At 39.6% G+C, this 15,391-nt stretch overlaps 1 protein-coding gene across 2 annotated transcripts in view; it reads right to left on the reverse strand.

The window, feature by feature from the left end:
- GRB10 (growth factor receptor bound protein 10) overlaps nt 1-15,391 on the reverse strand; it is a 145,446-nt gene that overhangs the window by 106,802 nt on the left and 23,253 nt on the right. For both annotated transcript variants that reach the window (XM_036406345.2, XM_036406344.2), the window contains one exon: nt 2,357-2,454. In XM_036406345.2, the coding sequence (XP_036262238.1) occupies nt 2,357-2,407 (51 nt within the window). In that variant the 5' untranslated portion in view covers nt 2,408-2,454. The remainder of the gene's footprint in view (nt 1-2,356; nt 2,455-15,391) is intronic.

Genomic DNA, 15,391 nt, shown 5'->3' on the forward strand with positions numbered 1-15,391 from the left:
ACAGATTGCAAAAGAACGGAAACACAGTAAATCATCCCATTTTTTCTGAGAAATTCTGGGACTATGTTCTGAATTTCCAGGAATAGAAGACAAATACTGCCAATTCTCACTGCTGGATTTTTATTGAAGAGTTCAAGAATCTGGAAAGGACTCTTGAAAGCCACTGAAAGATAGTATTGATTTTTTTTTTTTTTTAAACAGAGCTGGAGATTGTTTCTAGGAGAATGCACTCAGTGTGACTGGTTTATGTGCAAACTCCTGAGAAAGTTAAAAGAAAAAGAAGAAAAAAAAAAAAGCTCTTAAACAAGACCTGAGAGGTTCTGAAAGCAGCAAGCCTTGCAAACAAAGAGCCCAGTAAGAAAGCTAGAGATCTATACTTTGCCCATCTCTCCAAAAATATTTTAAAAAATAAGAAAAGGTGGATTGGCAGCAAGACATTCTAAAGGATATTCTGTAGGGCATACTTACTTCCCCAGGTTCTCATTTTTCTTGCCTTGAATATAATCCCAACCTCCAATTTGCCAATTTATTCTAATACTGAATTTACAGCATTAAGGTCCCAACCTTGGGATCTCTGGAGCTGTCCTTCATAGTTTCTCATTCACATTAAGTAAGAAAATGTGCTGAAAAAATAGAATACTTCTTTACACTCTAATCTCGAGCATATTTAGTTTAACCTTCTTTCAGCCCTTTACCAACAAAATGCTTTCACTGCAGCCAAATTTGAAAGACAAGTTGATGAAAGCTCCTAAGTCAGATTTAGTAGGGGTGGAAAAACAGATGTTCAGGATTTTTTTAATGCAAACTTCAGTTCTGACAGAAGGCACAGTAGTTGTGAATGGGCTTCCAGAGCTAGTCTTCAAACTGGTTATAAGCACTTAGGGTAGTTAATACACAGTAAGCTTTGACCAAAAATAACTGAGTCACTTTCCCACCATCTTAATTTAAGTCACCCCATGTTGCTCTGACACTTCCAGTCTGCTGACTGCCCCAGACTAAAGCAGATTATCTACAGGGCTTGTCAGAGAAAGAGGAGTACCAATGAAAATTCACATTTTTACTTCCTATGAACCACTAAAGACACTGTTTTCACAAGAGAGATTGACACTCAGTTGAAGAATTTGCAGCTCAAAAATGACTGCCTAGAATGTCAAGTTTCTCTTACATAGCTCTCCTTTCCCTCAGCTTCACATCATGACTCAGATGATGCTTTAAATGAACTGGAAGCATAATTTCACAGTGCATCAAAATTATGAAGTCCAGGCACATCTATTCACATATTCTTTTAAACTCATAGATCCAAGTAGAGTAACAGATTTTCAGGACATCCAATTTCTCAAAGTCCAGTCTATTTTTATAGCTGCAAAAGAAGCTATAAAAGAACTGTTATGTTTTTCCTGCTATCAGGAAAAGCATTCAGGTACATTCAGCTGACAACTCAGCATGTACTAACATTAGACTTTTAACTAATTAGAGGTTTCCTGTTGGGGAAAAAAATTGTAAGTTGACATATTACACAACATGCATGAATACTAATCTTAAAGAGATTTTTTGGAAATGTTGTTGTTTTTATCTGTCTTTTTCCTTTTCTTCCCAATGTGTAGCATGACTGTAGTAATCACTACTAGCAATGTTTCTCTTGGGACAAAAGGAAAAGGTTTTAATGTCACATGACCCTGTTTAATTATTTGTGTATCTGCAGGGTCCAAAATCATAACTGAATCGTCAGGGCAGTAATCATATGAAAACAGAAGATAAAAAGTGCAAAGAAAAGATCACATCCAAACTAGCAATTTACAGTTTCATAAAAAATACACAGCAAGCATTATGCCAACTGAAACTGCCCAGGGGAAAAAAGAGAAGTTTTACATGCATTTTTGTCAAGTACCTTTGAATATAGCTGAGGGTTTTTAAAATATACTCTTTGTAATATGCCATATTGGCTGCTTAGATACAGCACAATGACTCAAAAACATAGGATCTAACCAAGTATAAAAATCTCTGCCTTTGTTCCTACAAATATAGCATTCTGCAAGCTGATACATTTTGATGCAAGGCATTTCATTGGGATTGTAGCTTGCCACCTCTTCTTTGGAAACAAGTGCCCTCTCCCAATTAGGAAATGGCTATTTTGAAGACAAATATCAAATCCGTATATATTAATGACAGTCTTTTCAGCAGCAGAACTTGAACACAGGATGGTAACAGAGGCTCTGTTTCCAAAATGTTAGCAAAACCCAGAGAATTGCCAGACAGCTATTAGCAGTTTGATGAAAAGTTTGAATGCACAATCAATCACCAGCACACAGCAATATGATGCTACAAGCTGACACGAACATGCAATTTCACAACTTACTATCCGATAAGGAAGATGTAAAAAGGAGTCTGGGCAGCCAGCTAAAGCCATTTGTTCCTTCAGATTTTCTTCAAATTACATCTACTGCTTCCCAGGACCTGCAGAGTACAAACAAACTGTCAGAAACCATACTGAAGACATTTCATCAACTTATTATTGAAAACAGTTGGAGGAGGGAGACCAAGAAGATCAAGATGAGGTGATGAGGATTTGCATCAACTTGAAGTAGAAAATGTGCACATTTGCTGCCTGTAGCTTAGCAAACACATTCAATTTGATATTTCATTTAAAAACCCAACATAACTTCTCAGGCTGTGTGGCTCCTGCTTTATTTCCACTGTTAAGGCAAAAATGAAGGCCTCCCTTCACAGCAAAACCCCAGTCATTTGAAAACTGGCTCTCACCACCTGAGGCTATGTTTTCAATTGTGGAAAGAAAACTGAAATCTCTGAGTTAATTAAGATGACAGTCACTTATCACAGAATCATTTAAGTTGAAAAAACCCATAAGATCACCAAGATCATTATGCAGCATCAGCCTTCAAAGCCTGGCTACACAGCTCCTAACCTTTACCCTTTCCTGCCTGCCTTTTCCCCCGTGGTTTTATTCTCACACAATATATCAAACAGACTGTCACATACAAATTCATTCAGGTCTTGCACTTGTTCTTCTGAGTGATTATTAGCAGCAGCTTTGCAAGGTGAGTTGTGTATCCTTTAAAGCACCACTTTGTGATCAAGTAGAGCTTGAAAAGAAATCTGCAAACATTTAGAGGTACATATGGCTAAAGAACTATAAATAAGAGGGTAAGATAATGTCAAGACAGTTATTATAACTGCCTCATAAAAAGGAAACAAAAATAAATCTAAATAAATAAGTAAATAAATAAAGCACTATTTCCTGCTCCAGCATTTCTTCCTACCTGCAGGGGTGGACACACCCCTGTAGTGTAAGACAAGTGATGCCACCTCCAGGTAGATGAAAAAGGTACTATTGGGGAAGAGAAAGCAGGCTGCAAAGCACAGTCACAACTTTTACTTCTACCATGAAAGCAAGCTCCTGTCTGGTATGTTGTTAATTATCAAGTATGTGCTCAAAACAAAAGCCCGAGTTTTAAACAGTCTACTCACTGCTCTCTGGTAAGCACGACCTGTCACCAAACCAAAGCTGTCAGCAAAATTTATGGGACAGCTAAGTGAGGGACAAGGGTAAAAAAACATCTTGGACAAACTGTTCCTGGATGACTTCCTGCCTAAGGCCCACAAACCGTGCACTCATCAAGGAAGCTTTATTTTACTTAGGTCCAGGATGAGTTTGGCTGAGGTATGGTAGCCTCCTCCTCTATCAGTAAGGCAGGCAAACTCCTGGGAATTTCTTTCCAGGAAGTAGTTACTGGGTTTCTGCAGTGATCAATTCATACAGCCAAGTACCCCAGGAGGAAACTGGTTTTGGCAATAGCAAGTCTGAAAATTCATTTTCCCAAATATGCACAAATCCGGTTATTTATTCTAGGTAAGCAAATACTATGGAAAAAAAAAATTAAACCCAAAAATCTTATAGGACTCAAAGTGCGGGGAAGGCCACATCAAGCATCTAACACTGTAGACACGTTACTAAACTTGCACTATTGCTTGTCTTTAAACATATAAAGAGTGGTCTACAGCCTTCTAACTACTTCTCCACACCTAAAAGTTTGCAGTCAGTTTTAAAGATTGATCTGAAGATTTCACTTTAATCACCCAGTTTGTTCTGGGAGAATTAAACACGGATTTAACAAAAGCTCTTAAAAGCCTTTTCACTTGGGCGAGTACTATTGTTTTTTCTTTCTCATAGCACATCTACAGAGAAATTAGGCAAACCACTGAAATAGCTGTTATGAAGTTGGTAAAATGCATCAATAAAGAAATCTGTATTACTAGCCTCTAAACCCACCAAGACTAAAGAAAGTTAACATAAAGGGGGAAGGGAAAAGAATTGAGCTCTACACTGCAACAGTTTTATGTTTATTATCACTTCAGTATTTAGACATTAGGAAAAGGCACAACTGCTGCAAATTTAATGGTAGGTTATTTAGGACTGAATATCAAAATACTGGTCCTTTGACATTTCAGCAAAAGGCTCCAATTCACTTACAGCAAGATAGATTAAATATGTTCCAAAACAATACCAGACCAATTTGTCTACTCTAGGGCGTGCTGCAGTTTATGCCACAGCTCCATTACACCAGTGGAAGATCATAAATTACCTCAAACAATAGTTGGAGTCAAGACTGCATAATTCATCAAGAACCATTTGCTTTGCTGATACATTCTTGAGGATTCATTTGTTAACACTGCAGAAACAGAGGAAAGCAATAATCTCTAGATGGTATCATTCCTGGTCAGTCACACATTAACACTGATTTAAGATCTCATCTCTTTTGATCTGTCTAAAAACAGTTTATCAACCTAGTCCTACCCCAGGAATACAAAAAACCCTTTGCTCACCTTTAAGACCTAAGTTCTTTATACCACATCAACAAGTAATAAATTTCATAGGGACAGAACTCTACACCAATTCATGTGTTTATGACCTTAAAAAGAGAAACAAATCAATTTTTCCTGTGCTGTTGTCTTTATACATGGTATTTAGCATGTCATTTCTCATCAGAGACTGTAGCTGCACACAGACATACATGTTCTTTCCATACAATTTACACAGCACAAATCACAAAGAGGTATTCAAGTGGCAAGTTACTGCCCTTTTCCTAAAATGCCTTAGATGAAGGAGGGAAATTCCAAAGGATTGTAAATAGGAAACAAGCTATGTAGTCAATCACTGTTAGAAAACTCAGGACATTCAGTGGTGAGAACAACTGTCATGCAGCATTGAGTGATGCAGCCTGTGCACATTCAGAACCAGGAGATTTCATGTGCTTTTATTGGCTTCAGAGCTCTGCCTTGGACAGAGGCCCTGAAAGGAGGACAATCAAGATAAACCACATTTCAAAGGTCACGAGACTAATTTTTGGTATAACATTCTCCAGAATAAAGAACAGACTATTGTGAGGCACAGCTTTGATATCTCAGCCTCTCAAAAGTGTTAAACAAACTCACACGACCTAAAAGATTGATATTAATCCTGCATGGAAAACACTGCAGGTATGCACCCTGGAGATTGTCACTGCTCTGAATGGGTTGTTTATGTCACAATCAAATTACTCAGCTAACCAGCAGATTAAGTTGTCTCTTAACTGCAAATTAAGCCCATCACCAGGTATGTTTTTCTGATTTATCACTTGTTATCTGCACATTCCCAGCAGAGGAAATGGTATCTCGCCCAGCACTCTGGAAGCAGACACAGCCTACGCACCTACGGATACTGTGGTAGGAAAATGGCAGGGGTATGGTCACTTTGCCAATTCAGGAAGTTTTCCAGGTTCTACATGTGCCATCTGTCAAAGTCTTTAAATTCAAGAGAAAAATAATTTTTAAAACGCAATTGCTTGCAGATTAGTTAGGAACAGGAGGAGGAGGAGGGAAAAAAAAAAAAGAAAAGGATTTTAACCTGGCAGAGTTGCAAGACAAGCTCCAGAGCTCTTGAAAACTGGATTTATGCTCTTTTATAAAAGGTAACTTAACAAATTTGTTCTATGTTATACCCTCTTAAGTATTTAATCATTTTTCTTCTATAATGTTCTGCTTTCTATAGCTGAACTATTGTGAAAGAGGGAAGGGGAAAAAGCTTCAGCATAGCCTTAATTTTGACCTGAAGTCCTTTATCTAAGATCTCAGGTTTTACATACAAGTTAAAAATCTTTCCCTCTGTTTAATGTATATCTTTCATTCTCTCAGCCATTAAGTATCACTATTCATTACTCCCCACAATACTGAATGACGTTTTGCAGACCAAACCTGGATTTTCCTAAGAAACCAGAAAAAGGTCTTAAAAATATTCTTCTTTAACTTACCTTCAGAACTGCCTGAATTAAGACTACTGGACTGCATTTAACACCTTAAAGACCCAGGGAGAAAAAGATCCTCTCTTCTTGGTCTACACAAGCAGCAATCTCCAAGACTTTATCTGACTGTTTTCCCGGCTGTAGGCTGCCCACTACTTCATACCATCTAGGAAAGCATTCTGTTTTTTATTTCAGACATGTCTGTACATATATACATTATATATATACATACATATATATATATATATATAGACACACATGTCCAGGTGTTTATCTGCATCACCAAAACAAACAGGTTTACAAGATGAGGCGAGGCAGTTCTATGGATACACCGAGCAACCCTCTGCAACACAGGCATGAGTACCCATACCCTGACACTTTCTTACCAGTCTACTCCTATTGCCATAGTTACAATGGAAATAAAATTGGATACAAGCAGCATGAGGCATGCCAGCGAATTTTCCCTAGTTGAAAGACCTGACAGCTAGCAATGTCCCCAGCTGCACTGATACTCCAAGATCCAGATGTGCTTTTTCATGCAAGATCCAGACAATTTCTCACAAAAATGAAGCCTGAATGACTATGTGGGCTGAAAAGAAAGTGCCATCAGATTCCTGAACTGGCTGGACCAAGGAGACTAAAACGCCCTTGGCAGTACACAAGTTTGCCATCAGATTTCACCACGGCTTCAGCATCTTCCCCTCTTTTAGTGATAGCTTCAGGTGGAGACTGTGTCAATTTACAACACTGAGAATACTCCTCACCCTTCCTAAGGGATCACTTGGCCAGCAGGACTGAATTCATCCCCTCAAACATTTTACTGACGACTTTCTCGAGTGGTCAAGTTTCTCACTTACTCAGTCCAAACACACACTTGCTACTCTCAGCTGATTTATGTTCCTCCTCACACCCAAAGTCTCCAGTCTGCCCATGCTGAAAAACAATACCTGGCTAGTTCCCCTTCAAACAAGTTTTTTTTTTCCTCTAAAACACGTCCCCAAACACTCCAGAATGGAATCACTCTCCAACCACAAGCTGCAATGACATGGTCATCAACACCCTGATGGCCTACTGAGATTAGCAGCAGGTAATATTTAAGAATACCTGCAGCTTTCCCAATTTCTCTCCATTTTCCTTATAGGAATTGGTATCTTCACACCCATTTTGTTACACTATATACCCAAAAGGCATTTGCAAGTCTATGATATGGAGCAACTGCCTAACTAGAGCAATACTTTGCACATCTTTGAAAACAAAGCATTGTTCTAGCTGAAATTTCAGGCAAGTGTTGCGCACTAAAATGAAAAGCACTGTTCAAAATATAAATCATCAATCAAAAGCACTTCAGTTACGTCCAAACACTCCCACGAAACCATACTAAAAAATCTGGTCTTATAAAAAAAGGGAATATAATTCTCTTTTGCCATTCTTAATTGCAAAGCTGTTAGTCTAAATATTACACCTTGTAAAGGAAGCCATTTGCCATTGTACTTTTGCCAGAAAGTGAAGAATCTTGGCAACGGCAATTCAGGCTTTTGAAAGCCAAAACAGATACATACTTCAGAAGAAGCACAGAAGAGCTGATGCCATCCCACTTCGAGCCTTGCCAAATAAAATTAAATAACATATACGCAGTTCAGCAGTTTTTGGTTTCCTGAATCTGCCTAAAATTTTGAAAGGGCTCAAGACTGTGAATTCATGTTCATCTCCTGATAGAACACCTTCACTGACAGCAAAGATAAGATCCTGAGAAAAAAACCAGGATTTAGCCCAACAACATTGGACAACACCACCAAAAAAACCAACCAAGAAAAAAAAAAGCAACCAAGAAAAATAACCAGAAAAAAACCCCACAAACCCAACAAAACAAACAAAATCAAAAAACCAAACAACAAATCCCAAACCTATAATGAACTTTGGAAATATTGACAAAACTCTGCAGTTTCACTGTCTTCCTTGATCACTGAAAATCCTCTTCTGTCTCCTAATAGCTTCAAAATAGCTTCAAACCCATAGCTTTGAAGCAGGAACTTTGGCAACTAAACAGAGACTTGTACCAAAGTCTAAATGAAATGCTAATTAGACAGAAACTGAAATAAAAACCCATGTAGTATTCAGCAGACAACCCCACCAGCAAGCCATATGCAGAGGTAGGGAAGTTGCAAGGATGCATGACTGGGACATGAGAGGGACATGAGTGAGGCAGCCCAAGGTGAACTTCATCTGACAATGCCATGACTAGTGGCCTCCAATTCTGCACATATGGTTTCTCACTACATCCTTTGCCTCCAGAGAATAAAAAAAAATGCTGCCTCCATTCTCTCTGTGTTGTCACTGTCTTGCCTCGCCTGCCCACCCCAATCTAGTCACATTTCTCGTAAAACAGAATCCAGAATTTTATAATTTTGGGAAGCAGTCTAAATAATTATTTCCTTATGTTATTTTAAGCTTTTATTAACCAACCTGAAGACTTAGAGTGAAGTTATACAACAGTCAAGATGATTTAATAGCTTGTTACTGCCAAAAACAGGACAGACATCCCACTCTCTTCATCAGCCCCTGCTCTGCTTTATTCCTCCACTTCCTCCCAGCAGCTTCATGGCACTCCCTCCTTCTCCCCCTTTTGTGTCATGTATGGTCCTTAATGAGTTCAGCTTGTGTTAATTAACGCATTTGTTTTGCTGGGTTAGTGCTCTGCTAAGGAAGCAAATGCAATAAACTTAGATCTGACAGGCAGTTCAGTTGGCACAATGTGAACGCAGGAGACCTCGAGCAAGAGGGGAAGGGAACAGCATCACCCCCTCTCCAGTGGCAGCTAACTATTACATTGGCCAAGGCAACCTGTGAACTTTCATTTTCTTTGTTTACTGCTATTAGGAGCTGGCAAACCTTTCCTACTGCACATCCGTGAGAATTAATGCTTTCCAGGCATCTCACAGAAGTTAAACATTTGGACAGATCTCCAAATAAAATACAAAGTTCTTCACAAAGGCACTTAACTTTCACCTTCTGGTAGCAGCTCAACTAAAGTCTGCCTTTGTTGCATACTTACCAAAACATTGCTTTTTGCATAACACACTACTGAGCCTTTATGCTTACAACAGGCAACTGATGTGAATGGTCCTTCCCTCTGCTCTGTGGTGGGATTTGGAAGCCAAGGGCTCTAGACCTCCCAGCCCAGAGACTAAACTACACACAAGACATTTTTCTAAACAATTAAAGTTCATCAGCCTATGCGCAGTGTTGCTTTTTTGGGTTTTGTTTTTTTTTTTTTTTTTAAGAAAGTCAGATCATTACAGATTCTGTTTGAAACCATATCTTAATCTACATGCCTGTCCATAAACATCCATTGGACAGATCTACCAGACTCAACTTGCCTTTACTAAGGTGACAAGATAGTAGCATGCACTCCTCAGCTGTTACTTTTACAGCCTCCAGACAGAAGCTAGGAGGCTGTAAAACTAACAGCTGAGGAGTGCATAATAATAGTTGAAATATATATACAAAGGTTTGATAGAGAGACTTTTCAATTCATAGAGTAGCAATCTGCAGCAAGGATGTCCTGCTCCCAGCTTCTGCTCCCTTATTTCTCTACAACATTCCTTCATTTTGGAGGAGAATCTTCCAAAGCATGCAGAAACCTTTTTTCCCCTCCTGGCTGATGCAAAGGACAAAGATATAAAAAAAAGAGAAACAACAAAAGACTACAATCTCCTATCACATGATCTACTGATCAGTTTTTCAAGCATTTTAAGCCTGTTTCATCCAAATTATGCATTCATCAATCACCATAATTATCCACAGCTATTTTGCTTTCCTTGGATCTTTATGCAGGGGGCACAGTAGCTTCTCAAACAACTTGCCAGGTTTTGGTTAAGACCATGCCAGCTACAGTGGGCTGACCATCAGGCTGACTTCAAAACCAACACTCACACTTGTGCACAGAAAGCAACAGGCAGATATCTATCAATACCATTCACATCCGTCCTTAGGGTCTCTCCTGCTCCCCAGAATTTTCAGGCAGGTTAAAATACTTTTCCTGGATTTAAAACTTCATTATTGTGGACCAATGACATCAGACATTAGGGTTTCTAGATTGACAATTTACAGGTTTTAATGCTGATAGTTAACACAGTAATTGTACATGTATCACCCACTGCTCTCTTCGTTCAAGATTTTTTTTGGGAAGAGTTATTAACTAGGATTATCAGAAGCTTTTCTATAGACATCAAGCTTTGTGTTTTTTAAGAAAACCAATTGAAAGAGGCTTTTACAGTTATCTGTGATTTATGTTCATGAATAAGCACTGGTTTATTTACATAGTCCCATTGCATACAGATGGTTGAGGCTAGAAGGCAAGTTTAGACATTTCAATTCAAACTGCCAGCTACTCACTAAGATGGTATCTTTTTGAGATACCATAAAAAGCACCTCTCACTTAAGTGAGAAGGTTACTCTCAGTACACCTCATTTATACAGTTAGAGCACTCAAAAGAAAGACTTTCTGCTTAGCCTCTGAAAAAAAATATCACATTCTGTGAGCAGAGACACATTCCCCAGCATCAACTGTATGTTAATTCACCCTCCAAGTAGTTTTGTGGTAACGACTCCCAAACATTATTTATTCCAAAGAATTCAGCTGTTGAAACAATTCTGACGAGGACACCATAGTAAGTAACAGCAGCAAGCAGCAAAAATAAACAAGCAAACCCCTTTTACCTCTCATGTATAGCAGGGTAAGGGTTACCACAGAAGGGCTTGTAAGTGATAATGCAACAGAGCCAGGAGAGCTCTGGACTACATCAACCCCAAGCAACTACCAACTCTGCTTCTAGTTGCAAAGAGTGCAAGGAGGCAACTCCAACAGATACTGTGCTGCTCTTGAGATGAACAGAAAATCCTGTCTACTCAAGAGGGCTATAGTAATGAAGTGCAAGAAGTGCAGGAGATAAGATGCAGAAATTAAAGGAATACGTACACCCTTGACTGACTGGAACATAAAAAACTGTACCCAATTTGGAGACTGCACTCATTCACTCCTATGCAATGAAGCACCAGCAGTGCCAGAGCTCGCTCCACTGCAAAAAAACTGCTTGTAGTTTTAAGATACTGATGTCACACATACCCCATGTGTACTTTAACACTGCCTCACTAACAAATCACAGCAATCTCTTCTTAGAGCAAAGAGACCATTTTGTAATCTCAAATGCATTTGCTGGCATTATGCAACACACAAGCTTCAAATCCACGGGTGGCTTACGGTTAGCAGCAGGCAATCAGTGCCGACTTTCAGAACACAACTAAAATGTTACTGGTGCTCTATTCTTGAATACAGGCTAAGAATTTCTATAAATAAATAAATAAAGGATATCTGCAATGCAAAAGTCTTTCTTACCCTCTTACGTTTTTTAGCCCTTGAAAAACAATTTCAAGCTGACATCTCAAAAGCGAGTATGCTGACCTACTTGCAAATATAATACCACCCTGGGACAAACAGGGCATAGCTTTTTCAAGTAAGTGTAAACAAAACAGAAAATAAACCTACAGAATAGGTTAATATTTTGTACAAGAGCTAATGTTCAACAAAAAGCTGAAATCTGGCCAGCTGGTCACATGTTTCATGTGCATTACTGAACATTTATTTACTGCTATTAACTTGTACCTGCAGAGAGGAAGAAAGAAGATATTCTTCCTTTGATTCTGAAGGTCAGGAGGTGACCAAAATCCCAGCTTAATGAAGACTGTGGTGAGGTTGCAAGTGTCACAGCTTCCACCAACCCTTTCAAAATGCAATGTTGGAAAGACAGGGAAGAAAACTGAAGTAATACCACCCAGGCTTCATAGACTATGTCAGCTTAATTAGAATGGCATTTTGGCAGTACTGAGAGATTACATATTGAAGGCTGAGTAGCAGGCCAAATAACTTGACTAGAATATTTCACCAAGCCACCTACATTAACAGCTTTTTCCCTACTGTACTTTCAGGGTGCCATAGAGGAAATCAGGCCTTGTTTCAGGCCTTATGAGGCTGTTTAACAGAGGTATGAAATGCTGAATATCCCCAGCACTAAAGGTTTACTAGATATGCATTAAACAAGGAACATCCCTAGTTAACCTTCAGACTCCAGAGCTGCCAGAGAGGAACATTTGTTCTCCAAGGGTGTAGGCTCCAGATGTAGCCAAAGTGCCTTCCCTCTATGCCAACATACTGCAACCCACAAAACACCTGTACTCCAAGCCTGGAACCCACACATTGGTCCCAACTGCATTCTCCCACTTCCAAGGTTATCCAACTGGTACTGGCAGCAGTTTGGAAAGCAGGGAGAAGACAGCAAATAAGTGTCCCCCACACACAACATCGTTTCATAGGCCTGTAGTACTTTGCCCACAGAAGCAAATCGACATCCAGGCTGCGCATGGAGCTGACCACAACGCTACTACAGGATATGAAGGCAGTCATGTACCCTAGGTGGTGGTGGTGGTGGTATGCATACAGGAGAAATGTACACGCCTGCACTGCCACATCAGTCAGGGAGGAGAAACAGGCTCTCCTTATGTGCAGTCCATCTCATTCCACAGCAGCTGTCTGGATGTCAGAGAAAGCTGGGGCTTGCATGAGATGAGGTCAAGAAGCCACTTACAATCCCCACAATTCAATGAAGCACACCACTGGAGCACCCTGCTCTTTCCAGTGACAAAAACATGAATTTAAAAAACTGTTCCAGACATAGCCATCCATGATCTGGAGACAAAAAAAAAACAGCCAAAGGAATCCCTCCCCAATGTACAGCCCTGAAACTTCAAATTCTCAGCACCTCTGGACAAGACTGACAATTATGCCAGACCAGCCATGCACTATATCCCCAGACTTTTGGTCTCTGTACTGCAAAAGTAAATCCTGACAAAGCTTCAGTTTCTCCCATCATCATTTGGGGTTTAATTTCACTCAGTGTGTCTGTGTGTATAATATATATATTATACACACATATTACACACATGCACGTACATGTGCCTGTGAACTCAATGAACTCTAGATGAAGAGGTCCTTTAGCAGCAGCACAGAATGCAAGATGGCATGGCAGAACTCAGTCGACCTCATGAAAAATAAAAAAAATCTCAGTTCCCTTCCCTGAGTTTCTTTCACTGTTTGATGCAGAGATTTTGTTCACACTTCGCTCTTCCAAAAAGTTCTCCCTCTCCCAAAATACACTGCAGTATAATAAAACAAAATGTTTATCAAAGGAGCAGATGAGCTCTCTTGCAAAAGCTTCTGTGAATATCACAAATTTGAATTTCTAATTGCTGCTGTTAATTGATAAAATAACAATTCCAAATTTTTTTTTGCTACTTTGTATTTTGATCTATAAAAGCATTCACTCATCATTAATACAATCAATTTGACAGATTCATCAGAAAACTCTCGATTTTCATTTCAGCCTTGCTAATTAGCAACTATTTTATTAAAAACCAGCTCTGCATGAAGAGATGGCTTCACACAACTGCCTGTTTTACACAAATACCTCCCACAGGCTTTCATGCTACTTTCTGTCACTGGAAGAGGGAGAATATTCCCTTTACCTAATGCTCTGATGCATACAGATCTCAGCAATCACTAGCTTGTAATACTCCCCATCTCCTTCAAACTGACAGCAGTACCACAGAATTTGCTACCAATGCCCGACATTCTCTCCTCTTTATTGCATCACTGGTCTCAGATAAATTGCACTATGTCTTGGAAATGATCACATTTGTTTCCTGCAACATCTTTGCCTATGCATCTTTTCCAGTCCAGGAACTTGTATAAGTCAACAGCCTAAAATGAGCAGCACAATTTTCATGAGGACACTCCCATTAAACTAAATGACAATCTCCTCATTATACAAACCCAAAATGTTTCTCTCCAACTGGATGCCTCTCAGGAGTCAGGTTTAAGAAAGCTACTCCATACAGAAGTGCTCTTCTCTCTGTGGCAGGTGATGATAGCCACTGTTCCCAGAGAAGTTCTGAGTTGCAGAACTTCCTAGTCTTGTCTCTTAAGCTGCAGGCATACCCTCATACTCTGCTCCTGCAGAAATGCAACAACACATTGCCTAACGCAGCACTCCGGTCAGTCTCAGTGGGACAAGCAAGAAGCAGGAATTACACATATATAATTTTTCCCATGACAGCAAGTAGCGGCACTTGATTAGAAAACACTTTGCAGCTCAAGTTAAGAAATGCAGGATTATAGAAAATCACTACCAATGCATGGGGAGGGACAAATATTGAGCACATGAGAAAACAAGCACCTGAGTCGCTCCCATGGCCTATGGGACAGAAAGACATGGCTGATTTTCTACCAGATTTTGATGATGGATCCCTAAGTCTTAACACAGATCTGTCTCAGGCAGGTTAAACCTTTTAAGGTTTAAATGCCTAATGAGATCCACTGTAAAACACACCAAAAAAGACAACTGGAAAGCGCAGAATGACTCTGCTTTTGTGCCAAGTCAGAACACAAACAACTCCTTCTGTGGAGGCCACATGTGCCAAGAAGGACTAGGCTCCAGCTCCTGGCACTTGAGCAGCACTCAAGTTTTCATTCTCTGGATGGAAAGTACAACACTGCTGACCATTTGCACTGCAGACAAGTTAAGAAATCACCCTGTATAGTCAGACAAAATTAAGCAAGTGTGTCATTCATTACCGGAAAGCTTCTCCCTGATATCCAGTGACAGGATGTGTGGGAATGGCTCACAGCTGAGTCAGGGGAGGTTCAGACTAGATACACACAAACACTTCCTTTACCAAGAGGGTAGTCAAGCACTGGAACTGGCTTCCTAGAGGAATGGTCAATGTCCCAAGCCTGACAGTATTTAAGAGGAACTTGGACAATGCCCTTAACAGCATGCTTTGACCTTTGGTCAGTCCTGAAGTGGTCAGACAGTTGGACTGAATGATCACTATAGGCACCTTCTAATTGGAATGTTCTACTCGATCCATCAGACATTCAATGTTCCATTCAAGGAATGTCCTTTTATACCAAAATTGCCTTACGTGATGGTCTTAAATGAAGTTCAAGACATTCTCTTTAATTTGTTCTTTTTTTTTTTTCC

The sequence above is a fragment of the Molothrus ater genome, chromosome 1 (genome assembly GCF_012460135.2).
Source record: "Molothrus ater isolate BHLD 08-10-18 breed brown headed cowbird chromosome 1, BPBGC_Mater_1.1, whole genome shotgun sequence".
Taxonomy (NCBI): domain Eukaryota; kingdom Metazoa; phylum Chordata; class Aves; order Passeriformes; family Icteridae; genus Molothrus; species Molothrus ater.